Source organism: Mirounga angustirostris, unplaced genomic scaffold, assembly GCF_029215605.1.
Source record: "Mirounga angustirostris isolate CCGP_5_RB_7025 unplaced genomic scaffold, mMirAng1.0.hap1 SCAF_2, whole genome shotgun sequence".
Taxonomy (NCBI): Eukaryota; Metazoa; Chordata; class Mammalia; order Carnivora; family Phocidae; genus Mirounga; species Mirounga angustirostris.
In genome coordinates, this window is record NW_026991710.1 from 31,608,961 (window position 1) to 31,636,260 (window position 27,300).

At 49.7% G+C, this 27,300-nt stretch overlaps 1 protein-coding gene and 2 long non-coding RNA genes across 12 annotated transcripts in view; 2 read left to right on the forward strand and 1 right to left on the reverse strand.

The window, feature by feature from the left end:
* TBC1D1 (TBC1 domain family member 1) overlaps positions 1-9,463 on the forward strand; it is a 230,385-nt gene extending 220,922 nt beyond the window's left edge. For 3 of the 10 annotated variants that reach the window (XM_045881325.3, XM_045881328.3, XM_064584364.1), the window contains 2 exons: positions 4,204-4,380; positions 7,700-9,463. In XM_045881325.3, the coding sequence (XP_045737281.1) occupies positions 4,204-4,380; positions 7,700-7,903 (381 nt within the window). In that variant the 3' untranslated portion in view covers positions 7,904-9,463. Of the gene's footprint in view, positions 1-4,203; positions 4,381-5,877; positions 6,190-7,699 lie in introns of those variants that run through there. The other 7 variants (XM_045881330.3, XM_045881329.3, XR_010409330.1 and 4 more) reach the window with 6 other exon arrangements.
* Positions 9,464-17,656: 8,193 nt separating this feature from the next.
* LOC129045945 (uncharacterized) lies at positions 17,657-19,825 on the reverse strand. The gene is made up of 3 exons (XR_008506450.2): positions 19,682-19,825; positions 19,403-19,570; positions 17,657-18,016 (listed from the first exon to the last, which is right to left on the reverse strand). It is a non-coding gene; the product is annotated as an uncharacterized LOC129045945 (long non-coding RNA).
* A 3,508-nt stretch (positions 19,826-23,333) lies between these two features.
* Positions 23,334-27,013, forward strand: LOC135363580 (uncharacterized). The gene is made up of 2 exons (XR_010409333.1): positions 23,334-23,687; positions 25,894-27,013. It is a non-coding gene; the product is annotated as an uncharacterized LOC135363580 (long non-coding RNA).
* The last annotated feature ends 287 nt before the right edge of the window (positions 27,014-27,300 follow it).

Genomic DNA, 27,300 nt, shown 5'->3' on the forward strand with positions numbered 1-27,300 from the left:
CGTACATGAATGAAGTGACTGTGTTGCAGTAAAATTTTATTTACAAAAACCTACAGTGGGTCAGATTCAGTCCACAGGGGGCACTCTGCTGATTCCTAATCACAGGCATGGGAGTGAGAATTGAGAGAAATTCTAGATGCCTTAGCATTGAACTTTGAAGGGAAGGGTGGTTGTGGATTGGGAGCAGCAGTGTGGGGAACACAAAAATCTACATTTTGGGGCCCAGGTTTTCATCCTACCAAGAGTCTTGATGGGAAGCCCAGCTCTCTACCCTCTTGCCCTCCCATGCTTTCCATCTGGAACTTGACATCTGTCAGGCTCACTGCCCCCTCCCCACCTAGAGGGTGCTCTAGTTTCAGGTCCCACTAGGAGATGAGGCCTGAGGTACAGTGCGACTCCTTGGCAGCCTGAGAGGGCCCCCAGGCTCAAGTCTTGGAGGTCCACAGGGTGCAAGTGACAGAGCATTCACTGCACCTGACAGAGCATACTGTCTTGTATGTGAAAGTCTCAGTGGGCTTCTTTGATCGTTATGGCTCCATTTCATTCGCTGACTTTTCTGTGGATGGCCTCAGCTTGAGCAGTGGGGACATAGCCTGCATCCAGGAAGGGAGAGAGGGAGCTAGGATAGGGCTCCGCGGCTTTGGTTCAGTATGGGCAGGTCCAGAGTTGACAGAGCCCAGGGCAGAAGGAGAAGGGTCTCTGAAGTCTCTGTGGCAGGTCCTCAGTTTAACTGTCAGTTGATTATGAGCCATAAAAATCCTCTGACCCAACAAGGGGGAAAACCCTGGGAATAAACAGAAACCAAGAGGAGGAGGTCAGGTTTGTGCTTGTCACAGCCAGTGCTGTCTGCGTCTGTCGGCTCATTTCAGTGTAAGGAAGGAAACAAAGGTGGAGGGGACTTTGGGAGACAGGGCAAAGAGCCGGTTGTCAACATCCTTGGGGCAGAATTCAGAGTGTGGCCCCAGACCCACACCTGTCCTTGTACCCTGTAGGAACTTGTCAGAAATGCAGAATCTGGGGCCTCGCCCCAGGCCTGCTGAGTCAGAATCTGCATTTTAACAAGAGCCCCAGGGGATTCACACACACACACACACACAGGAACATTTGAAAAGCTCTGCTATGGGCAGCTTCATTGAACACACTAGACAATTCCCTGTTCTAGTTGAGCTTGTAGGATAGAAACCAGAATCTTAACAAGGTTCCTTTGTTCAGGAGCCGCTCCTCAAATCCCCAGTGTTGGGACGGCCTCTTCTGCGCGGGGAGGAGCCCTCGCGGCTCAGGCAGTTTTGGGCAGCTTGCTGGGCTGAAAACAAGGGATTTTTCCAGAGGCCAATCAGGGCCGTTCCAAAAGGGTGGGGAACAGTGAGGAGGAATATCTTACCACTGGGATTGTTTAGAATTGCTTGCATGTGGTGATCATAAAAAACAGACCAGTTTTTAGTTGGGTTTCTAATTTTTAAATTCACTACAGGCACTGTAGCCCCTGGTGGCCGATCCCCAGGCACCCTGCTCAACTCATTGAGATGGACAGATGGGGGCGGGGGGTGGGGGGCAAGGCCTGGAGGCTGGGAAGGTGGAAAGTATGTGGCCAAGTCTGCAGACGTCAGGGTTAATGCTTCATTACATAGAGTGTCCACAGACTGCAAAGACGAACTCACTGGGTCTCCAATAGCAAATGAGCCAAGAACATAAACAGACAATTCACTGAAAAGGAGATCCATCTAATAAACAAATATCTGGGAAAATATTTAGCTTCATGCATAATTTAAATAACATACAATGCTCTACCTACTAGATTAACAAAATGAAACATATTAAGGCTGGTACCCAGTGCCAAGGGTAGACTATCTGGCACATTGGTGTGTTGTTAATGGCATTGTGCATCGATTATTCCCATTTGGGAGGCAATTTGGCGATGTGTATCACAAGCCAGTAAAATATTCATACCCTTTGACTCAGTAATCCCATTTCTTGGAATGTATCCGTAGGAAATAATCCAAAATATGGGAAAAGCCATATGTACGAGGATGTTTAGAGTTGTCATTTATAACTACAGAAACTTTACAAGTAACTAGATGTCCAGCACTTGATGAATGGATTAACAGGGTTATGCCATGTCAAGTAGGTAGGATAATGAAGCCATTTGTAATTATGCTCATGTAGAATATATACAGCAACTCGAAAAAGCCTTGTTTGAGGACCTGGGCTCTCCTTTCTCTGCCAGCCACATACTTCCATGCTTTGGGATCAATTCTAGGGCATAACTGCAAAATCAAGGGCTCTAAGTATTTTAGCAGCCAGGAGATAATGATGCAATTAAGCAGCGATGATTATGACCCAGGATGGTTCCTGGGAATTAATGGAGCCCTGAAAGAGTGCATAGCTTTGTGCACAGCTGAGAGCCATTAACCTTAGCAGGTCATCAATCTGTATTAAAGGCCACAGGTTTTGTTCCCAGGTTTTCCAGATTAGTAGCTCATTTAAAAATAAATCTCCATGGAAGAAAAGAAGTAACTATACATTTATTCTGCATGATATTTATAATTATACACCGGTGCCATGGCAGTCTCGGTTTTAATGTTTGCGGTTTTTGCTCTGTTTGAGCTCTTCAGAGGTTCCATGGTGTGGCATCCTTTGTAATTTTGCTGAAGCGCAAGGTTGGATGTGAGGGTTTCATGACAAGCGTGTGGAAGCAGCTTCCTTAGCTAAGTGGGCACCTACTCACCTTGCCAGGTGTGTGCTGGGAACTCCCACGAGTCGCTTCACGTAATTCTCACAGCGATGCTGGAGGTGCGTGCTCTCACCCCGTGTCAAGGGCCAGCAACCGAGGCCGGGAGAAGTCAAGTAACTTGCTCAAGGTCATTCAGGGTGTCGCCAGGGGAGCCCTGATTTGAGGGCTGAGTCCGTTTTCTTGACTGTACTATAGAGATGATGATCCCTGCTGACCTCACAGTCACTTTGAGGGACAACAGAGAATTGCCTATCAATATGGCAAACTTTCACACTCACGCACACCACAATACAATGTGTAGTATTTTGGCATAGAATGACTTTTGTGCCTAATTGGTCTTGTCCATTGAATTAAATTGAAAAGCAGGAAGCTGAAAAATTAATCTCCAGGCAGAGAAGTTTGTTGGGAATGGTGAGAAAGTAAACATGGTTTTTGAAATATCGATTTCAGGGAAGATAGGATTCATCCATGTTTGAATGCTAATAGGGCGCTGTCGGGGAAAATGAGGTTTTCATTGATTTTCACTACGCTGGAATTTCTTTCTTAAGGAAAGACCGTGAAGAGTTCCTTTGTGCTCTTGAAAGGTCTAACTTCATCCTCTAAATGTGTTTTCTGTGATGCTGGCCTTGTTTCTACGGAGCCAGCATGACCGAAGGCTCAGACCCACACGCAGAGCCTCTCTGGGACTTCAGTCCTGTGCTCAGAGCCACAGCCTGTGGGGCGATCCCCCAGAAACAGCTGCGGAGAGAGGCTGCGGCCGCGCCTGACCCCCTCTTCGGCGCAGCTCCCACCCAGCTCACTCAGAGAAAGTACAAACACGAACAGCGCACTTGTGCACGTCGGGGCTGTTTTTCACGCGGGTGGTTTTTTGATCACTGTTACTATTATGAGCAGGAAGGCATTGTTTCATGTTCACTCATCTGTGTGGGCGACATTTGGGTTTTGGCTCATTTCTGCATATCTTATGTGCAAATGAGGGTTTTTTAGTAAACAGTTCCCTTACTTAGCTGTTCTTGTAACTCTAAAAACCCAAGTGAACTATAATTAAACTTTGACTTGGTGACTGGGCAAATAGGGCTGTGATTCTGTTGTTTTGTTTTTTTCCTTTCTCTTTGACCCACAGCTGATGTGTCTGACATAATAGAATTTTCAGAGAAAAAGGAAATCTGTACAGAAATAAGAACTAAAAATAAATTTTTATAAAAAGCCTTTTAAAAAGTAAGGTTTGGGCTTTTGGAAAATGAGTTATCAGAGACCCGTCCCTATTGCTACCTTGGGTTTAGTTCTCAGTGCTTCTTTTGTTCTTTCTTCCCAAGTAGAATTGCTACCTTTTCCATGCAGGGAGTTTTCCTTATTTCTCCCTGATAGTACCAGGCCCGGAGTAGGTGCTTAGGGGATGCTTGCTGACATGGCCGCGTACGCGTATGTGTGATTTTCTCATTTTCAGTGCCTGATGACTTTTCTGTATGTAGCAGGTGTTTGAGATGGATATCTCTAAACAATTACAAGCCTATGAAGTTGAGTACCACGTGCTTCAAGAAGAACTTATCGATTCCTCTCCTCTCAGTGACAACCAAAGAATGGACAAATTAGAGAAGACCAACAGCAGCTTGCGCAAACAGAACCTTGACCTCCTTGAACAGCTGCAGGTAGAGCATATTTATAAAGCTGCTTCCTGAGCCCCGAGCGTGTGGTAGATCATTAGCGCACCAAACCACCGGCAGGCTGGGTTTTCCCATGACTGAGGGACCTCTCCCCACCTCCCCTCTCCCTGGTCTGTTTATAGTTGGGATCAAAGGTATCCCAGGAGAACTGCTCCTTTTTATTAGGGAGCAGACAGATTATCCTTTGCTGAGGTCAGACAGTCCTGGAACTTTTTGAGAGGCTGTCTCTGCACTTAACCCTTTTAGGAGAGAGGCCCAGCAATGAACTGGGTCCAGGATGCCTAGGGGCTGTTCGCCGAATGCCAGCAATTGTGCTTTGAGTAATAATGAGAGAATCAAAGGCTTGGGTTTCTGTGAGCGAAACCAGCTAGGTCCATGGAGGGATGTTAGGGGAGGGGAGTAACACAGAGATCTACCTAACAGAGCAAACCAGAGCATATGGTCAAGATTGTTGAGTCCTTACTACAAATAACAAAAGTTTGATTAATGAGGGACATAGTTCTCCCCTCTAGAAGCTTCCATTTTAACATGGATAAATGTGGATGAGGACATGTGGTAGAAATGCAAACAGACCGTGCATACAGAACGGTGACGTGGGGGTAAGCCTGGGGATGCAGCTCTCGTCAGATCCAGCGTTGTGTCCACCCACACTGTTGCACTGGGCAGACTGCTGACCTGCCCTGTCCTGAGTCCCTCGTCTGTGCGACACACAGTTCCTAACTGCTGAGCACAGCTCCTTTCCCAATCACGTAGAATAACGTAATGATACGGTCTACTTTCTTTATGTCATGAATGGGTGGTGATGCTGTTAATGTTAAGGAATTGTTCTGAGGGATTTAAAAAACTTTTTGAGTTGCTGCAAAGACAAATACATATTTGGCCCCAAAGTATGTATTTTATGGTGTTCCTGGGCTGTCCTTAGAATAAGCCTTCCATCCTGACCTATGCATCTTTGTTTTCTCCATAGAAAGTTGCTGCTTTGCAGACACAAGCTTGGCTGTGATATGAGAAAGGCCAGCATTTGAGAGTTTAATAAATCAACCTTGTCCAAAATGCATTCCTCCCAGCAGGGATTTGTCCCAGGAGACCTACTGGCTATTTACTGTAGAGGAACAAAGAAAAATGCTTTTGATGCCCAGTCCTAACCACCAGGCACATTCTGAAATTTAGCTTTTTTTTTTTTTCCCTACGACTGAGGTGTCCTAACTGAAAATATGCTTGTGTACAGTATCTCCAGGATGTCTTGGCTGCACCCCGAAGGGGAGGCTCGCAAGGATAAAGAGCCTTATCTGGCCTGTAACGGTCTGCAGTGGAGGTGGTAATTTTAAGTGACTTCCAAACAAAGTAGGTCTCTGAAATAGAACCTGATAGGAACGTTTCTGACAAAGCTTGGACTTACATTTGGCGCGTGAAGATAGGCAGTATGGAAATGGAAGGTTCCGTTTATTGGGCTAATGCCCGTGTGCTTTTTTTGTGGTAAAGGGTGCAGGTAATTTAGTGGCGCTTCTGTGATGCTGTACCCCTTTCATGACGAGAGAGGCTGTGAGAAGCTGCTCAGATCTCGAAATTGCTCAAGAAAGGCACCAGCGGTAATGGGTCGCGACTGACAGCCTCCTGGGAATGGTCTCCCTCACCGAGCGGCTGTGGTCCTGCGAGGGACCGTTCAAGGCTGCAGCTGTGCCAGCCCACCAGTGTTTGGAGCCCCGCCCTGCCGGGCGCCAGGGCCGCTGAGGTTCGGGAGACACTGCTTCTGTCCAGGCCTTGGGGCGGGGATCACGTCGTGTCAGTTTGCAGGTGCTTGAAGATCGTTTTCCCATTTCCGTCCGTGAGTCACGTGGGTTTACTGTCTTGCAGCCAGACTCTATATATTCTGTAAGACTCACACCTCCTTTCCTTTTTTCTTTTTTTTTTTTAACAGTTTTCAGAGTCCAAGGATAGGTGTTAAATATAATAGTTTTCCCCAAAGTATCAAAATTGACCGTTTTCTAGCTTTGTTCTGTTCCTGTTAGTTGTCAGACAGGCACCAAGGTCCCATTAATTTTCTGGTTAAACACTTAATGTTATCTAGCAGCTGGAGAGCAAAGTGTCGCCTGTTTTGTCCAGCCGCACACAGAAGATGATTCCATATACCTACCAAATGGTGCCAGATAATAAGGGACATACATTTTTTATAATAAGCAACTGTGAGTCACCCAGTGCCATTGAACTAGGTGCTGCGGGAGGCCCAACCCGTGTACAGGATGAGACGTGCTTTTTCCGTGAGAGCGCTTCAGTCTCGTTGAGGAGAGGGACAGTCCTGCAGAGCCACTCACCACGAAGCTGGGTGGCACGAGCAGTCCTCCGTGGGGGGCGGTGGACCGGTCCCAGGCCTCGAGCCTGGGTAGGAGTGTGAGGATCACAGAGCACCCCTTGCAGGTGCACACTCAGCGTGAGCGCCCCTGCCTGGTGAGCACGCAGACTTGGGAGCTCAGTCCTTTCTTCCTTCTATTTTGAGTGTTCCAGCCGGCACAGCGGAGCTAGACTTTGAGTCGTGAGGTGTCTGTCTGGCACAAGTGTTGTCTTGTTCAAGAACCTGTTTCCCGTGTTTCGAAAATGAGAGACAGAAAAAAACACATGTACCACTTGCCCCACCGCACGTAAGCGGGCACGTGTGCAGAGCTGCACGCATCAGCGAGATGGAGCGGCGGAGACCGTGCGCGGGGGGCCCTTCGCAGACGCTGCCCGGCCCCGCTCGTGCTCCCGGGGTGCCCGTACTCCTTGAGGTGGTGGGGCCTGGTTACCGTAGGAAGACAGGCCTCTGGAGCAGAGGGCCGGTACCCGGTACTGCTGGGGCCTTCCCCTGGGGAGGAACCGTCTGCCTCTCGGTCTGACATCGGTCTGTACGTACGAGCGTGTTTGTACGACTGGGCCAGGCTGTGCTGCAGTGACACATAAGGCTCCAAGTCTCAGCGGCGTGGCCCGGCTGCAGTCGCTTTGTCCCTGAAGCTGTTCTTGAAGCATTCTTGGCCCGGATCAGAGCTGGCTTCGCTGTCGTGGGGGCCGGGGGCCGGCTCCCTTTGCACTGTGAAGCCACCAACCATCTCAGAGTAGCCGCAGCAGGGAGGAAGTCCCTGCCTTCCTGCGGGGGAGCCTGGGAAATGTAGTCTTCCTGTGTGGCCGGAGACTGATGCTAAGCCGGCTTGTCTCTGCCACAGTAGGGCTCCAAAGTGTCTCCAGGGCTGGACGGTGGAGTGTAGGGGGGGATGCCCCCCACCCGCCCCTGTGTTCTCACTCGCTGTTCACATTCTCTTCGTTTATTCTCCAGGTGGCAAATGGTAGGATCCAGAGCCTGGAAGCCACCGTTGAGAAGCTTCTGGCCAGTGAGAGCAAGCTGAAGCAGGCCACCCTTGCCTTGGAGCTGGAGCGATCAGCCCTGCTGCAGACGGTGCAGGAGCTCCGGGGGCAGATGACAGCAGAGCCGCGCGGGCCGGAGCCTGACCTCACGGGACCCGGGCCCACGGGCGACTGACGGCGGAGGAGACGGCTCCGGGGGAGACTCGGCGGCCCCGTCCTAGCACTGTCCAGGCCTTAACTGAGAGGGACAGAGGATGCCAGAGGAGGAGAACAAGGCATGACGCGTGCTTCTCAGGGAGGACGCTGGCTTGCCAGCATGCAGACTTCGGAACTAGAACTTGCAAGTCATGGGGACGGAGGTCCCAGTGTTTTTGTTGTTGTTTAGGTTGCAGTTCGCCCCTTCTTTAGGCCCTCTCACTGTACCAATAGGTTTAGGTGGCATGGATGTGAATAAACGCACCTTCATGTTTCCTTGTGGTTTCCTTCTTCAGCAGCACTGTGCTTGCAAAGGTCAGTTAGTCCTGTGGAAGTGCAAGGGCCGGGAGGGCTCTAGATGAGTCCTCTGGCCAGATGTGGGTCCATTGCTCTTCCACGGCGGGTTTGTGGGACCACATCCGCTGGTCCCCAGCAGGCCATGCAGCCTGCCCCTGTCTGTTTTGGCCACGGAAGCCCCAGAGAACCATTAGGACATCTTGAATTTAGCACTCTCCTGGGTATTTACTGAAGTTTGTCTTTTTTAAAAAAATAGTTTTCATTTTTTACTTGGTCCTTAAGTATCAATCAAAGTCATTGTAGATAAATGTTTTATGGGTGAATCACCAGTTTTTAGGCTCAAACCAAGTGTTGCTAGTGAGCGACCTGCATTTTTAGACTCTGAGATGTTTATTTCTTTGTGGGTTTTCGTCACCCTCTTAGAGCCGGGTATTTCTTTTTGCTGTTGTGTGATGCAAAGCAGCTGTGAGTCCCTTTGAGTGTCCACCCTCGGGAGTTGTGTTCCCTACGGAAGTAGCCAGGTGCATCAGGATTGTCATGGGTCATGGGTGCCAGAGATCCTGACTTTGGAAAAAGCCATCAGCCTGAAATCGCAATCAGATAGATGGCAGTTGAGCGCAGTTTTTCAGAGCTGGGAAGTGTGTTCTGAACATTACTCACACCACGGAGACCCCTTCCCTCGGGAGGATGAGAACCCTGGGCCTTCAACAAGCAGAGAGCCGCTGGTGGCTGGCGTGGCCTCGTCGGGGCCCCGGTGAGGCCTCTGCACGAGCGCTCTCCGGATGGGCCCTTTCTGACAGCAGGATCGCTCTGGCCTTCGTCATGGTAGTCCACCCTAGTCCACAGGGCCTTCTTGTGACCCTCTCAGCAGTAGGCATCTCTTTCAGCCTGAGGTCAAAGGAAGGATTTTCACACTGGAAGTCGTCGCAGGTCTCCCCAGACATGTCCAAGGGTGACAAACGCGCTCTCCCCGGTGCCTCACGGTTGGCCAACATCTGGGGCTCTCCTGGACCCCGTGTCGGAGGGTAGCGGTTCTCCTCACGAATCAAGATGACCAGTGCAGTAGCCTCCATCCCGAGTTGTTCCACCAGATAGAGGAGTTAACATTTGAGGGCTTCTTTCCACCTATTTTGCTGTTTGAATGTTTAATAATGTTGAATTTTGGACATCTTATTACCATTACTCAGAAAACATGGACTCTGCATTAAATAATAAATGAGACAGCAATAAATCTGTGCCCACACTTTTATGGTGTCTGTTTTACTTGTAAACTTCGGATTTTTGCTTTTCAGCCCAGGTAAGGGAATGCCTCATGAGCACCAGTGGGTCAGAGTGTGAATATTCCCTAACCAGCAGTGAAGTCGTTTGAGGTATTGGCACCTTGTATTTCCAGTATTGTTACCCAAGTGCTAGTTACACTGTAGCACCTCGGCAGGCAGGAGGGTGAGTCTCGCGCCGCATCAGGTGCAGGGGGCTGGTGCTGGGAGGTCGCACAAGCCTGCAGATACAGGTCAGACAGAGGCTCAGCCTGTGTGGGACTTAGCCAGGGAAAGAAACATCCAGAGAGCCAATGCACATGACTGTGTGAGGAATTGCAGAGGAAGATTCTTAAGCCGAATAAATGTCATGTTCTGTTTTTCTCCAGCATCCAGCTGTATGCACCTGCACACACGTGTGCACTTGAAGGTTGTCTTTGATGCCATTTATGTTCTCTTAGACTTAGGACATTATGAGCCCTCAGGAAGCACACTATTACATACACATATTTTTAAATTGTGTAATACATATGTGACCTATAAAATAAAACTCAGTGCTATGTAGTAACATCCAGTCCCCTCTTAGGAGTTAGGTATGGATAGCATGACTGTGTCCAGTGTTTGGTTTGGTTGGTGAATCAGGGGAGAAGAGTTGTTCCGAGTGCTATGGGGATTGGACCAAACAGGGCTGTGTGTGTCAGGAGCTGGGGAAATGAGGTTGCGGAGGAAGGTACTTGAGTCAAGAGGAGTCACCAGTCGGTCCATCTGGGAAGCAGAACACATTCGGATGCCAGAGTGGGCCTGGGCAAGGTGGCGTGCAAGGAGCTCAGTGGGAAGCTGTTGCTGCCATATCGTGACCACCTCTGTGATTCTACAGCCAGGTGTCCGGTGGTGGGCCTGGGGCCACTCCAGGTCAATATGAAGATCAACACTTGAGAAGAAGAGGAGAAGGACGATAAGCTGGAGCCTGCCAGGCGCCTCTGTCTGTCGCTTTTGACTACCATGACCTTCAGAGAAAAATGGCTCTTGCTTCACTTTTGCCTTCCAGATCTCACACAAGCATGTCTTTGAACCATGTCTGACTTAGAACCACCAGGGGAGGGGACTCTGGCAAAGGTAGTTCTGGCTTAACCAGGTTGGCATGGTACAAACTACTGTACTTAATTTTGGAAACTGCCTGGCCCTCCATCCAAGTATCTGTGGTCAGAGCTCCGTAGCGTTCAGATTCATGGATTGATTTTGACTTTGAAAATCACTGATGGTGCAGTCGGTACTGGAGGCGAGAGTGTGACAGCATCCAGGACCGCCGCCCCCTTCCTGTGCTCGCCTCTGTCAGGTGTCACCAAATGTTTTGCAGATTAAGATCTAGAAACTCTATGTGGTAAAAATAATTTACAGGCCACATTGTCTTTACGTTGATTCTACTTTCGGGGTTTGTAATGACTCAAAATAATCTTGGACTGGGAAAGCTGCAGGGAACCTTCTATTTCCTACTAGGAAAACCTACTAGAAAACCTCATTTGATAGAGGAAAACACTGAGTGAGATGATGAGATGTTCAAGATCACCTAATGGTTAGCTACAGGATCAGAGTTAGATCCCCAGTCTCTGACTGCCTAAGAGTCCACACCACCCACCTTTAATTCCCGTGATTTTCGGAAATCATTTCTGGTGACCTCAAGCACGATGCAGAGCAACGAAGGTCTGCTTCATTCTCACAAGGATGATCTGTGTCAGTAGGAAGCCCAGATCAGATTCTCTCCTACATCTCAGGGGCCTTGAGTTAAAGCCAAGGGGGGTGGGGCGCTCTCCAGCTCACTCCTATCTGTGGACAAGGACGTGGAGGAATCCTACCTCACCAGGGTCTAAATTAGGTACAGTGTTTGCTGCTGATAATTGTTTCTTTTTTACCTTGAGACTGAAAACCCTTGCACTGTAATGTTTTTAAAACAACACAGAATTCCCTTTGGTTTTACAGAAGCGAAACTTTCCATTTATGTCAAGTTTTTTGCTGCCATCTTTGGAAAAGATTAGCATGATTAGGGAAGTGGAAGAGCTATGGAGCAACCACAACAGTTGTTCTTTGGACAATTTGACACTGATAAAAGATGAGGAACAATATTCTTGTATCCAGGCTTCATAGTATCTGCCTTTATGTCTCTGAACTGAATAACCAACCATTTTGGTTGTGAACTCTTATTAGCAAACTTTGAATTTATACCACTCTGTGCATATTAAAACACCTTGTACATGAGTAAGTTTTATCAGGAAATGGAAAATCTAAATGAGTTGAAACAAAATAGTTTAAAAATATTGATTAAAATGTTGATCTCCTATGGGTTTTTTTAAGATTTTATTTATTTGAGAGCAAGCACGAGTGTGCACATGAGATGGGGGGAGGGGCAGACTCCCCATTGAGCGCGAGCCTCGGACGTTCAGTGGGATCCCAGGACCCTGAGATCATGACCGGAGCTGAAGGCAGAAGCTTAACTGACTGCACCACCCAGGTGCCCCTCTAGTGTTTCTAAGGAGAACAATGAACCCCTGATCATTTTAAAAACATTTTTAAGACAGTGACACAATAATACAGATGTCAGTTCCCAAGGTCAGCCTAGTTTGATTGTTGGTTTTAATGCTGGAAAAAGATGGCTTCCACATTCTAAACGGAGGAAGGGCACTGCTGGTCATTAATTCACTTTTATTCAACAATTATGCACAGGTGTTTGTTGAAATCCAGCTAGTAAATTTCCATCTTCTCTCATGGCTGACTAATAATGCAAACTAACCGAAACATGCTACAGTTTTATGTTTTATGTTTTTTGTTTTTTTTTTAACCAAGGACTTTAAAGCACTCAAACTCTTCATTTGGAAAGTTTTGAGCAAGTTATAAAAGCATCTCCAAGACTGAGCAACGTTTACATGTTTCTTGGCCAAGAGATGACCTAAGCACAGCAACACTTCCAAACCTCTTTTCTGAAAAGCTCTTTCCACAGGACTTCGCAGTCTTGTCTTGGGCTCCCCCAGTTGGAGCCCTCTGCTCTCGGTTATGGGGCAGGGGTGGACTAGGTTCTAGGCTGTGGCTCTGTGTCTGCCCGCGTCCTGCTGCAGATTCACGGTCTCACTGCCCGCCTCTGCCCGGCCGTGGTCCTCTGCCCCCGCCACAGTCCCCTGTCCCCGCTGCAGTCCCCTGGGGGAGCCAGATAGCCTGTCGGAGAGCAGAGAGGAGCTGGATGGCTCGCATGTTAAAAATATAGCGCCTGTGATTCACTGCACTTTATTGCTGCGGTGCCCTTTGCTCAGAACCAGGGAGATAGCCTGGACTATCTGACCCTGGACCGGGGGGTGGGGGGGGACCAACGTTGTCACATTGTTTCTCCCAGATTCAGCGGCTTTTCCTCAGCCTTCTGGCTATGTCCTGCCATTGTTTTTGCCTTGTTCCATATGCAGATCTGTCGACCAATTTGGGGGTATCTTCTTCCTGCTCTTCTAGGCATTTCTTTCTAAAACTCTGTGTTTCTCATTTCTTCCAACTGTAGGCAAAGCTGAATGGTTACTGTTAGGCTCTGGCTGTGGTTGTCAGCCCCCTGCAGGGTGACTTCCTGGGTCCCATCTTGAGGAATCTGCAGATGGTGAAGTAGCACATTAGGGAAGTAGAGGCAAGCTTGCTTGAGGTGGGCGGGGAGGGGTCCATCTAATGACATCAAATTTCTGCCCACCTCAGGCCTTCCTGTACTTTCTACCAAGCATGGCACGATCCATTTTCCTTCCTTTGAGGTACATGGCAGTCACTTTACTCCTAATTTCATATGCTCAAATTATCTAAATGGCTGGGTTATTAGAAAGGACAAAGTGAACTTTTTCACTCAGGATCCTTCGCTTTCCCCCTTCTGCTTCTGTGATCATTCCTAAGATCACTATCACCTGCTGTCTTCCCATAATGAAGAATTGGACCGGCCCGCCTCTCGGGCCCTAACTCTGCAGCCTCTGATACCCCGTTTGCTTGCCTGCCTGCTTTCACTCTGTCCAGCAAATGGTTGCGGTGCCCCCTCCTCTGAACCAATCCCTGATGGAGGTCCTGGGACTATAAGGTAAGTGTCTGCCATCACTGAGCTTTTGTTTAGCAGGGGAGATAGGTAATTGAAACAAATCAACCAGGGGGTGGGGGCTCCCTGCATAGAGTGGTCTGAGAAAGCTCAGCTCAGGAGCTGGTATTCAAGATGAGAGCCCAAGAATAAGAAAAAGCAGCAGCTGAGGAGGAGTTTGGTGAGTGTTCTGGGCAGCTTGATGTTGGAAGAGTACTTTCCAAATGATGCATAATTCTATGCTAACCTTGACTCTTGTACCAAGAGACCTCTTTTTAAAAGTCCCAATCCAGGGGCATCTGGGTGGCTCAGTTAGTTAAGCGCCTGACTTTAGTTCATGATCTCAGGGTCCTGGGATAGAGCCCCACTGAGCAGGGAGTCTGCTTGTCCCTCTCCCTTTGCCCCTCCCCCTGCTCATGCCGTCTCTCAATCTTTTTTTAAAAATCCCAATGCACTTTTTAAATTTTATTTTATTTATTTATTTGACAGAGAGAGAGAGCACAAGCAGGGGGAGCACCTGCAGAGGGAGTGGGAGAAGCAGGCTTCCTGCTGAGCAAGGAGCCCAACGCAGGGCTCGATCCCAGGACCCTCGATCATGACCTGAGCCAAAGGCAGACGCTTAATCAATGCAGCCACCCAGGCGCCCCTCCAATGCACTTTTAACACTATGTCTTTTTCAGATGGCAAGGAAATGCCACTATTTTTCAAGATAAAACTCCCATTACTGTATAGTCTGTAAATATAAATGATAAAATATTTGTCTCATCCACTGGCTATTTCAACTGGTCCAAGGGAATCTGCTGTTCTCGACTTTGCGTCGAGCTACAGGGAGGAATGAGTAGGTGAAATGACATTGTGATGGGCACCGGACAGGGAGTGACCTGGTTGTTTGGGTCTGTGTGGGTCTCACGGCACACGGCCATATCAGCTCCATGTTTCCCCTTCCATTTCAGCAAGGGGAAACCAGCAGGGAGGAGATGTTCCTTAGGTTAGGCGTGACTTCATGGCCTTAGAGCCCAAGAGAGAAGATGGGTCAAGAGACTGTGAAACTCTGCAAGTAAATCCAGACTGCTCACATCCCATTCTGGGGTACTGAAGAAACGTGAGCAAAGAGTCGCTCAGTTGCTGTGAATATTCTCTTGGAATGAGTTGAGAATGGTGGAAGAGGTCCTGCAAACAGGAATGTAGAAATCACTAAAGAATTATAAAGCTAGCCAAAATTCCCAATTTTTTTTTTTTTTAGATAAGGGAGGAAGTGGATGGTGTAAACGATGGTTTGTTGAGACCTGTGAGGCTCCTGACTGTGTGGATCATGAGAATATTCTTGCAGACATTCCTGGAATCTTCTTCAAGTGTCTTCTTCGAGAAGCCCTGGGGCTTCCAGGGTACTTCTCTTGAGCTATATTTGTGTTTAATTAATCCAATGTCAGCGGTGCAATTGAATATTGCATTGACATTTCCAGAACACTCAAAGCCAAATCGGTGACCCTTCAGGCGCCTGGGTGGCTCAGTTGTTAAGCGTCTGCCTTCTGCTCAGGTTGTGATCCCAGGGTCCTGGGATCAAGCCCCGCATCGGGCTCCCTGCTCAGTGGGAAGCCTGCTTCCCCCTCTCCCACTCCCCCTGCTTGTGTTCCCTCTCTCGCTGTATCTGTCTCTGTCAAATGAATAAAAAAATAAAATCTTTAAATCGGTGACCCTTCAGTTAACAAACGTGCAAGCATTTTGCTCTGACCCATGACTCATTTTGACCCTTGCTGTTCTTACTTTACTGCAGTGATTTCATGCTTTCTCCTATTTTTAATATCTTTGAAAGTCGCCGTAAAGCATTTGAGGAACAAGATGGAGCCTGGCAAATACAAATAGAAGCAACATCTAGTGGCTAGCACAGGCACTGGAGTCAGCCGGATTCAACTCTGGCTCCCTGTCCATAAAATAGAAACCGAAATAGCCATTTCGTAGGATTATTTGAATATTTATAAAGAGCACTGAGCACCATCACTGAGACAAAGTTAAGCAATGAATGTTAGCTATCATTACATTATGATGATATAAACAAAGCGTATCCAACTCTGTGGGCTTGACATTGGCCCCAGGCAAAATTCCTCAACAAATTCTAACCATAGTTAAAAGGTGATCTTTAAAAACTAGTATGATTCCGGGCGCCTGGGTGGCTCAGTTGGTTAAGCGACTGCCTTCGGCTCAGGTCATGATCCTGGAGTCCCGGGATCGAGTCCCGCATCGGGCTCCCTGCTCAGCGGGGAGCCTGCTTCTTTCTCTGACCCTCTTCCCTCTCATGCTGTCTCTCATTCTCTCTCTCAAATAAATAAATAAAATAAGTAAATAAAAATCTTAAAAAAAAAAAAAACTAGTATGATTCCCTAAGGCCAATAGAATTTTATGTTTTTGAAAGTGGGATGACCAAAAAGAAGATGGAAAGCTGTAGGAACACATACCTTGATATCAGCAAAGCTTGTAACCATGTAGATCAATAACTTAAAGCTTACTTATTAAAGCTTAAATAAATCAGTTACATGGACAGAGGACAGTTCGGTGGGGCTGATTCAACAGATGAAACCAGGAGGACCTCTAGATGGTAGTTTTCAGCCCCGGTTGGAATCACCTGGAGGGATCTTTGTTTTCAAGTACCAGTGCCTGTGGGTAGCCCAGGCTGGTAAACTCAGGCTCTCTGGGGTGGGGCCTGGACATTGTGTTTTGTTTAGATCTTGTTTTTTTTCAGCTCCCCTCTGGTTTTAAAGCTTGACCAAATTTGAGAAGCCCTGCTGTAATTATATGGCTTGAAGGGAGCCTACACGCTAGGGGTTTAATCATCTGACCGGGATTTTGTCCTTAGCCAGCCCCATCCGTGCTTGTAATGGTGACCTACTGAAGGACGTAGGGTGCGTACCCCACAGATGCACGGATGCCACAAAGCGAATGCAATGAATGACGTGACAGACGGTGATTGAGGGTGACGAGCTGGACGCATGACCTGATTTGGGCAGAATGCACTTTTTTAAATGTTGGGTTCTGAATCCATGTGTCGGGCAGTGGGTCCCAGAGTGTAATCCCCAGACCAATAGCATCAGCGTCATCTGAGAACTTGTTAAAAATATAAATTTGCTGGCTCTACCCCTAGAATGTGGAGCTGGCAATCTTTTTGAAAAGTCTTCTGGGGAATTCGGGTGCCTGCTAAAGCTTGAGAACCGCTTGTTTTGTGTGTGTGTGCGGGGAGCGGGGCGTGGAATCCCAATGGCCAAATACCGAGTGGAAGACAGCTGTGTTAGCAACAACACTGTGAGGAGAATCGCCTTATTAGTGACCTACTATCTTTATCTCTTTAGTATTGATCTTCTCCCATTGCTCTGAAGACCTTTGTGGACTGTGCCACTGACTTCTCTCTTTGGACCTCATTCATGGTATGGATCTGTTCATCGAAAATCTAAATAATTCCAGAGACTGTTAAATAGTGAGAAACGCAGAGTGTAGGATATGACGATATAATCGCTAAAAGAACGGCCACCGGGTGCCAGGCGCTGTGATGAGCCCCATAGATGATATGAACTCTTGGAGGGAAGGCAAGTCAGGATTTGATCCCTTGCAGCTGTGGAGTGACGGCCGTTGTGGTTTCATAGCCAGGGCTTAAGGGTGGGCTTGGTTAACTGCCAGTGTTTTCGGTAGGTCACTGGGTGCGCCGTGTGCCTGAGGAGATTTTGGATAATTAGTAAAGAAGATTAAGAACGACTGATCACCAGGATTTAAAATTTTAACCCCCCCCCTCCCTCATTCCATCCCATTCTCTGAAAAGGGGCAGATGAGGGGGAGAAGAAAAACCTGCCAACACATTGGAGGGAACGGAAGAAGGCAAAAGTCGGGAGGGACCCTGCAAGGCCGACAGCTGGCCTTGTTCCAGGGAACGCTGCGGGCCACGGCCCTGTCCAGGCCACGTGGGAACAGGGTGCAGAGGGTGAATATGCACCTGGGGCAGTGGACCCCAAACACTGCCCCCTCCTCCAGCTCCTGGAGACCTTGCAGGTAGCTCATCCACCAGGGGAGGCACAGGCCAGAGAGACCCAGACTACCTGTGGGGCTTTTTCTGGAGAGTGAATTGCTTCCAAGAAAGTTGCCTGCAGGAACTGTCCTGTCTCAAGGCCCATTTCTCAACTGAATGTGGGAGGAGCAGTCTCACTCCAACGAAATGCCCAGAACAGACTTCTGTGGCCGTGACCAGACTTCGCGGCTTTTCACTGTGTCCTGGACTTGGAGGGCTCCAGGAAGCAGGGTCTCAGTGTTCCGAGGCACGCCATTTTGGATGTTGCTCCTCTTGGAGATTAAACACATGTTAGCATGTGTTAAGGATACTAAGTCCTGTAGTAGACGTGATATTGTGATTTATAATAAGAAACATACTTGTTCTTTATCCCAGTTCCTGGCACAGAGCTCCTAAAACCATTGGAAGTTCCTGTGGTGAGAGCAATAAAGGTATCATTTGTGAGGTTAATGAGGTGACTTTTGGAAAGCGCCTGGAGGCTGGTTGCCAGTGGATCCAACCACATGATTAGAGGGTTGGAACTTTAGGTCCTACCCCCTGACTTCCTAGGAGGGAAGAGGCCTCCTCCCCATGTTGAATCAGTCACCAATGGCCAATGATTTCATCAATCATGCCAATGAAAGGAAGCCTCTATAAAAACCCAAAAGGACAGGGTTCAGAGAGCTCCTGGTTTGGCGAACACGTGGAGATGCTGGAAGAGTCCATGCCCAGAGAGAACGTGGGAGCTCCACACCCTCTCCCCATACCTTACCCATCTCTCCTACCTGGCTGATCCTGGGTTATATATAGCCTTTTATAATAAACCAGTAGTAAGCAGACTTAAACTGGTTGCCTGGGTTCTGTGAGCAAATTAGCTGACTCCAGGGAAGGGGTCATGAGGACTTTGATCTGTAGCCAGTTGTTATCGGCATCCGAAGTGGGAAGGAGGAGGTGGGGGGATAGTCTTGTAGGACCGAGCCCACCACCTGTGGGATCTGACACCATCTCCAGGTGGACAGTGAACAAACTGAGTTGAATTGCAGGCCGCCCAGCTGGTGTCTGAGTTGCTCGGTGGGGTGGAAAAGCTCCCACACCGGAGTTGGTCTCAGAACTACAGTAAAGAGACCTAGTGTCCACTTTTCCAACGGGGTCTTTCTAAAACATTCTTCCACATGATTGTTACACACACATGGTAAAAACACACCACAGAAACATACAAAGTGAAAGCCAAGTTCTCCAAAGCCCCCTCTCCCCACGTGCTACAACCCGAAGGTAATCACCCTTACTAAGTATATCAGCTCTTCTTCCAAAAATTGATATGCATCTCACAGGAAACACCCATGTGTGTGTTTGTGGAAGCCTTTTGGGTTGTAAAAAACTGGGGGACAGGCGGGCTGCGTGCCCCTGTCTTCCAGTGGGTAGAGGGCAGAGACGCTGCTGAAAACAGACCCCCCCCACAAGGGGTTACAGACCCAGAGCCGACACGGCTGATCCTGAGAAACGCTGCTCTAGGAGAGCGGTTTTGAAGCCTGACTGCATCAGAATCCCCCGGAGGTTTATTAGACCAGATTGCTGGGCCCCACCCCCGAAGTTTCCAATTCAGTAGGTCTGGAGTGGGGCCCCACAATCTGCATTTCTACAAGTTTCCAGGGGATGCCGATGTTGCGGGTCCAGGACCACACTTCCCAAACCTCTGCCTGGGACCTTCCCTGGGGTGGGGGTGGGGGGGCTTCCCCTTGTCCTCCTGGACCAGGTGGGCTCCCCGGCGCCTGCTCGTGGTGCCACCAGAAGGCAGGGACAAGAGCCAACACTGCTCACCCTGTGAGCACCGAACCAAGAAGTAGCAGTAGCAGAAATGGTTTCCACTCATGGCCCCGTCGACAAGAACCCGACAGATGAGCCGCACCCGGTCGCACCAGCGGCAGGAAGACGGGATTTCCAGCACCGTGTTCGTGAGCCCCGAAAAGGCAGCAGGGGATTTTATTACTAAAAGGAAGGAGAGAGGATGGTTATGGAGGACGGTTTGCTGAAAGGCGCTCTGCGATCTGCACCCCACCCCTGCTTCGTGTCCCCTCCCTTCCCACCTCTCCCCCTCACTTGCTGGTCCTTAGATGCACCCGGCTCTCTGCTCCGTTGCCCGCACACTCTTGGGCCTTCGCCTTGCTATTCCCTCTGCTTTCGAAGCTCCTCGCCCAGACGGTCGCTTGGCTTGTGCTCACTTCATTCTGGTCTCAGCTCAAATGTTCCTCCTCCGAGTGGCCGCCCCCACCACCCCAGCGGGGAGCCCCCACCCCATCCGCCCCTGTGGTCTTTCTCCCTTTCCCCTGCTCCCCTGCCCGCGTCACTCAGTGCTGCATAGCTGTTTGCTTCTCTATTTGTCCCCGACCCAGGAAAGCAGAGGTCCGTGAGGGCAACGCCGGTCTTCGCTCTTAGGAACAGCTCCCGACACAGAAGAAGCTCTCAAATCTTTGCTGAACAAGTGCAACCTTCCATGTTTGATAGGCACGGCCAGATTGCTCTTCAAATAGATTGGTGTTTCAGTTTTAAATTTGTGAGCCCGTGCAACCCTCATTAATTTGGAATATGTTCTTTGGGCTTCTTGTCCTCGATGTTTTTTGCGAATAGTGGCCCTGAAATATTCATCACGGGTTCCTCTGCCTCAGCGCTGGGGCGGCCTCAGCTCCCCAGGTCTGGAAGCTACACTTCCCAGCTGGGGTATGAGCCAGAAGAAACAAAGTGGGCTGGCAGCAAATCTTCCTAACTAGGCAACACTGTTTCTCAAAGGAACATGTGATAGTCACACCCATTTAATGTAAGAGCCCAATCAAGGGAGAGGCATTGATCCAGCTGACTTAGCCCGCATCAGAAAAATCATCCCCTATCTAAACTATCTTGATTTACAAGATTCTTAATGGCTCAAAAGTGCTGTATCAGCTTAAGCAGATCAAGGAAAATAAACATTTCATAACTGTGATAATATAAGCGCCTCCAGACACAGAACAGCTCAGCCCCGATGGATGGTTCTTATAAATAAACCAGGCAATAGCACACTACAGAAATAACTAGAATTTCTGTGACTTCATGGGGAGCCAAATGGAAATGCCCTTGCCAAGTGAATGCTAAAGTCATCGCATAGTCAAAATATGGTCAGGCGCTAGATGGGAGCCAGACGTTTTGCTCCAATGAGAGACCCCTTCTCAAGTGGGACCCAGTTCACTTGAGCCCTCAAATGGAATTTTTAGGCTTTGCGTTTAGGGAAAGGGACGCACGACAACGAAATGAGTTCTTCTAAAGGGTCTGGTTAAAACCAAACAGAAACGAAATGCCAGCAGCAGGCCTGGCACCAGCTCTGACTCAGCGGCTTCTGTGTTCTGCCTCGACGGCCCATGCCATCTGGATTCACAGTGCCTCGCAGCCCACCAGGGTCCTGTGTGATTAAAAACAGGCCAGGCACTGGTCCATGAGACAGAGATTTTCAGCACCACTGGTTAAAATAAAAACAGTTTCCTGTTAATCAGAAGAGGCCAGTTATCGGAAGAACCCCATTTCCTCAGCATGTTAATTTTTGAGATTTTATGGTGATAAGAAGAAAGCAAATTATTTTTCAAGGGAGTCTGCTATAGCAATTTCTCTGGGAAATTATGTTTTCTGGGACAAGGTGTCCATGTAGGTTTTTTCAGATGGGCATAGGAGTATCCCAGGCAAAACCAAGGGAGCACCCCCCCACCTTTGCCCACTGGCTCAGTTCTGGGGTAACTGCCCCCCAGACTGCCCCTGTAACATTCCCTGGAGTATAGGTGGTGATTTTTCTTACTCCCCAGATTCCAGATCCTCTCAGTAACTAGCTTGGCAGTCTGCATGATGGGCAGTCAAAGGAGGGGAGCGAATGCGTCAGAAAGCCAGGCCAACCCGAGGTTCGGGAAGGCCCCTGGCGGGTGGGGACCTATGCAAACCCGTGGGTCGTCACCTCCGTGGCTTCAGGACTAGCAGGCACCAGCCACAAAGTCCCATCTTGGCCCGATCCAGAATCTTCTAGAAAGTTCTAGCATTTTCTGCACCAAGCAGGGATCATAATCCTGGGGTTGCTGCTACGGCGGCAGCTTACCAGTCAGGGCGTGCCCTCCTCCACATTCCCTGGTAGGATCAGCCCTCAGTGAGCTCAGGCCCTCAGAGCACCAAAAGGAAATATTTTTCATGTGATGTGTTTGGAAACTGTTTCTCAAGGGCAGAGGCACACCGAGCCTTCGAAGGCCACAAACCTAACAGTGTTGCAGACACTTTGGAAGCCAAAGACGCTTTTCCAGTTCCCGAGGCTACGTGACAAGGCTGCCAGGGTCCCCAAGGTGGTTCGAAGATTCTCCCCTTCCCGTCTCTTTTCTTTCGGTTTCTTCTCCCATCCGATCCCTTTATTCCCCAACCGTGACAGCCTGGCCTCCCCTGAAAGCCTCCCTCCAGCTGTGAACTTGAGGGGAGGTGCAGAACCCGTGTCCTCGGGCAGCAGAAGTCTCAGTGGCCCAGGGTCCTTCAGATCTTTGGGGGGGGCCACTGGCTTTTTCTGTTCTGTTCACAGTGCGCATGACCCCCTCCGCACCGGGACACGAATACCCACGCGGTCAGGGGCCCCGCGAGGAGAAGACAGGAGAGACGTCCTGTCTCCAACTCGCTCCCAGACCCCCGGCTCTGCTGCCCGCCTCCCCACACCGGCAGTAGCCCCTTGCTCCCGTCCCGCCACCATCCAAGACCCGGCTGGAGACCACCCTGACCTGTCCCATGGCAAACGCAGCCAACGCTCTAGGACCGCACTGGCCAGTCCAGGCGCCCGCGCGCAGCCCGAGCACCTGAAACGTAGCTAGTGGGAACGGGGATTCCAGAAGTGTAGACTACACAGCGGATTTGGGATACTCAGCAGAAAAAGAGAATGTAAAATGTCTTGTTAATAATGTTTCTGGAATGATACTATTTTTTTTTTTTTAAGATTTTATTTATTTATTTGAGACAGAGAATGAGAGACAGAGAGCATGAGAGGGAGGAGGGTCAGAGGGAGAAGCAGACTCCCTGCTGAGCAGGGAGCCCGATGCGGGACTCGATCCCGGGACTCCAGGATCATGACCTGAGCCGAAGGCAGTCGCTTAACCAACTGAGCCACCCAGGCGCCCCATGATACTATTTTTTAAAAAAGATTTTATTTATTTGAGAGAGAGAATGAGAGAGAGAGAGCAGGAGAGGGGGGAGGGTCAGAGGGAGAAGCAGACTCCCTGCTGAGCAGGGAGCCCGATGTGGGACTCGATCCAGGGACTCCAGGATCATGACCTGAGCCGAAGGCAGACGCTTAACCAACTGAGCCACCCAGGCGCCCTGGAAGGATACTATTTTTGATATATTGGGTTAAATAAAATGTATTCAAATTAACTTCACTGTTTCTTTTTACTCTGATTCAGTGTGGCTACTGGGAAACTTAAAATGACCCGCGTGGTCTGCATTTCACAGGACAAGGCTACTCTAGAAACTCTGGAAGGAGCTCCACTATGTTCCAAGGGTCAGGAAAGGTCCTGAAGGGGAGAGTGGAGGGGAGGATTTCCCCAGAGAAGGAGAGGAGAGCTATTTTTGGGTGGGGAAGCCATCCCCGGCAGAGCGGCCGGGCTGGGGCCGCAGGACGTCACCTGGAGTGTGTCAGGTGCCTCGGGGGCGCACGACCCGGGAAGCCGCGACGTGATCCCTCTCCACGCCCTCAGCCCTCCGGTAGGAGGGGGACCTGGTTTGCCCTGCAAGTCTCCGGTTCAGACCGCGGCCCGCGCAGCGGCATTTTTGCACCTGGCAGAAGGTCCAAGAGCAACAGCTCCTGTTTCAGGGCCGAGGCCTTACTGTCCGTTCAGTTGTCTCAAAAATCCTCCCCGGCTGGTTTAATTCCCACCCGGGTTTCACAAACAAGGAAGCGGAGCTTAACAGCGCGCAGGAGGTGACGCCAGGTCAGAGAAGCAGAAACCGGGACGGCCCCCGCGTCCCCGCCTCTGTCCTCTGCGCCACCGCCTCGGCCGGGACCCGCCCCGGCCCGCCGGCCCAGCCCCGCTTTCCTGGACCCCGCAGGCTGCTCCGTATCCAGCAGGTACAGCCCCGGGGCCCTGCCCAGCACCCCGCCCTGGGCCCCAGGCTGTGGAATGTCCGCGAAGCATCCAAGAGCCTGCCCTCCAAGTTCCCGGCGGGCTGGGGCCGCGCGGCTTGGGTGGGGCGAGACGGTCCTCGGAGGCGCTGGCTCCCCCCTGCGCCCTCCCCCTGCCTTCTCCGCTCCGCTCCGGCTCTGCTCCCCGCGGGGCCCCGGGGGCCTCTGCCTCGGGCCCAGCCCTCTGTTTTCTGTTTCACCCTGGCAGGTTCCAGCTGGCATTTAGACCTTATAAATAGCCGCAGCTAGGGTGTGACTCGGGTGGAGACCTGGAGCTGGTACTCCACCCCGAAGCGGGGAAAAAAGCTTCTTTAATTCATTTCTGCACTTGGAAGCCTCTCCCGGTTTCGAAGGCCAATTAGGCGGCAGCTGCCGGGGTTTTTCCTCCCCGCATCCCAGCAGGGCCAGCTGGTTCTCGGCGCCCGTGGCCTTCAGCTCTTCCAGGAGGTTGGGTGGGGCGGGCGGGGTCGGGCCCCAGGGCTCTGAAGCGGCCTGGCTGAGTCCGGCTGACTTTGGGCGAGAGCCTGTGCGTTCGGGCTGGGCCAGGCTCCTCGGAGCGCCCAGCCCTTGTCGGTTTCTTCCCGGAGGCAGGAATCTGGGCCAAGAGGAAGGTTTCCCTGAGAGAGGGAGATGGAAGCCCCCAAAGTGGTACCCTAACCAGATACCGCCCCCACCCCCACCCGGGAGGGTTCTAGGCCTCTTGTCTCCTGGAGAATGTGCGTCTCTGCACCGCGCATCTGGTATCCACCCGGTGCGGCCTTGTAGTTTGTATAGGCTCTCAGGAGCTGGGTCCTCAGGGCAGCGGGGATTGCGGTGAGGGCGCAGAGTTCCTGGGAGGGCGGCCTGGTTCAACGCATGGAAAGCACTGGGCACAGCGCCTGGCACACTGCGAGGGCTCCCAGATGCTCTCACCAGCTTCCGCACTAGGTTGAGATGGAGAGCCAGATAATGCTCAAAGAACAGTTCCTGAAGCCTCCAAAGCAACTTCTAGGAAGACCAAAAATAAACTGGAGGGTTTCCAGTCATCAGCCAAATGTTAATATCTTAAGTGATTTTGAAAAATGGAAGCATTAGATAATAAAATGTAAAATGTATATTAATATGGAATTTTTTAAAAAAGCATTGCAAGATAAAATAATGACAAGAAAGCAAAGCGAGTGGGTATGTCAGCAGACAAAAATGTGAAACACCCCAGCACTCATCCTCCAGAGATCATTGTCATTGTGAAAACTCCTTGATGTGTGACCTTTTGGCTCCTTTTCTATACATATATTAATTTGCTTGCGTGCGTCTGGGCAGGCAGGGGATGAAGCTCTGATGTAGTTAGTGAAAGAAGCTCTTCGGATATCTGTGGATATGCTTGGGGCTTGTGTGACGGAAAGGGGAGAGATGGACCTGGGGTGTGCAGGGGGTCCCACAGACAGAAAAGGGGTGACAAGGCAGGGATGTTATGGCCTTTATCCTCCACCCTCCTTGGAACCGGGCTCGAGTTTTCTCCACGGAGATGGGCAAGGACCATAGTCTACAGGAAATGTGTTCATGAAAGACTTTGTGAGACTCTGGGCATAGGCCTCGGCACCCAAATGACAAGCTGTGACACAGAGTTGGGGGACAGTCTTGGCACTGTCAGGAGTGGGAGGTTTTGTTAAGGGTCTGTTGGGTGGCCTCCAACAACGATGACTTACTGCAGAAAAAGCCAATGGAGAACTCTGTGTGGTTCCTGGGGCCAAGACACCCACACCCCTTCACAATTGCCTGGAAATAATGGGAAGATTTCAAAGGGAGGCTCAGGTCCTTCGGTCTGGCAAGGGGAGCTCAGAGTCGTTGGAAGCTGGGCATAAATGTGAATATGATGTCATTATTAAATAATATTGAATCATTTGTATCACCTCATTAGTAGCTCTTGCATGGTTAATTAGGATGAAAACGTATTGTTGATTATTTTATTCAAGTATAATTAACATACACTGTTATATTAGTTTCAGGTGTACATCATTAATTCAACAATTTTATACCTCACTCAGTGCTCATTATGATAAGTGTACTCTTTAATCCCCTTCACCTATTTCCCTCATCCCCTGACCTGCCTCCCCTCTGGCAACTACCAGTTTGTTCTCTATGGTGAAGAGTCTGGGTTTTTTTATTTCCACAGAGTCTATTCCAATGTCTGTTGAACAAGAGTAAGAAGATAAGATTCAAAGCAATTCCCCAGTATTCTTCAGATTCTATCAGCTGTGAGACACGACCAGGTGTTCGAAGATGGTTGGCTGCCTTTCATTCCTCTGAACTCCATCCTTCCTTGGCATGATGGAGAAGGAAGAGGAACTCAAGACCCACCTGGTGCAGCATCTTACATCTAATGAGGTACCCAACTGAGCGAACAATTTGAACTTAACACATCCCACGTTGCAAGAGTGGGCCAAGACACGTGGCACCTGGGACTACAGCTTTGCCTCCCCCAGGAGCTAGAAATCTGGTGCTCAGGAGAACGTCAGGCGTGGGCCAGGCCCCTGGGAAGAAGCACACCCTCCTATATAATGAAAAGGCCACAGTCCCGACTTCACTCTCATCCCCATGTCTAAAGAGTAGGTGCAACAGAGGAGGAAAACCTACCTACGGAAGCATCAGCCCTTTCTACGTGATAATAGTGTCTTGCAGGGTGCCTTGGGGGAGCCCCACTGTACAGAATATTCCTTTTGTACATGGTGCCTGTGGGTCACGTTCCTTAGGGAATATCAGGTGAGAGAAAGCCTGGTGGCTGGCGGGTCTTGGGACCACTATGACCTGGGAAAGCCTTTGGGGGCCAAACCTCTTGTTCTCTCTTCAATGGGAAGTTCCCTTCCCGAACTAGAAGAGTATCATCGTCTCCCCAGAACACCATTTAACTTCCTCTTCTTCAGAGATGAAGTCTTTATTATCAGATGTCAAGATGTTTTGTACTCAGGCATCAACGTCACATCTCAGAGAGACAGTATTTTATAACCTGAAGACAGAGAAGAGCATGGAATAGCTGCACATACAGACAGTTGATTTCATTCATGAATTCCTTTTTGCCTTCAATGAGTGCCTGGAGAAATCCTTCTAAGTCCGCTGTTGTCACTGGGACCACCTTGTTCAAGCCAACATGCTCTCTGGGTTGGACCAGTGCAATAGTTTCATAGTTCTATTTGCTTCTGTTCTTTTTTTTTTTTTTTAATATTTTTACAAGTTTATTAATTAATTTATTTTTGAGTAATCTCTACACCCAACGTGGGGCTCGAACTCATGACCCCGAGATCAAGAGTTGCATGCTCCACTGACTGAGCCAGCCGGGTGCCCCTATTTGCTTCCATTCTTGACTTTCTCCAGCCATTCTCATCAAAGTGATCTTTAAAATAAAATAAAGAGGCGGGGCACCTGGGTGGGTGTGTTTGGTTAAGTGTCTGACTCTTGGTTTCAGCTCAGGTCGTGATCTCACGGTGGTGATCTCATGGTTGTGAGGTCCAGCCCCTTGTTGGGTTCGGTGCTCAGGCAGAGTCCACTTGAGATTCTCTCCGTCTCCCTCTGCCCCTCCTGCTCA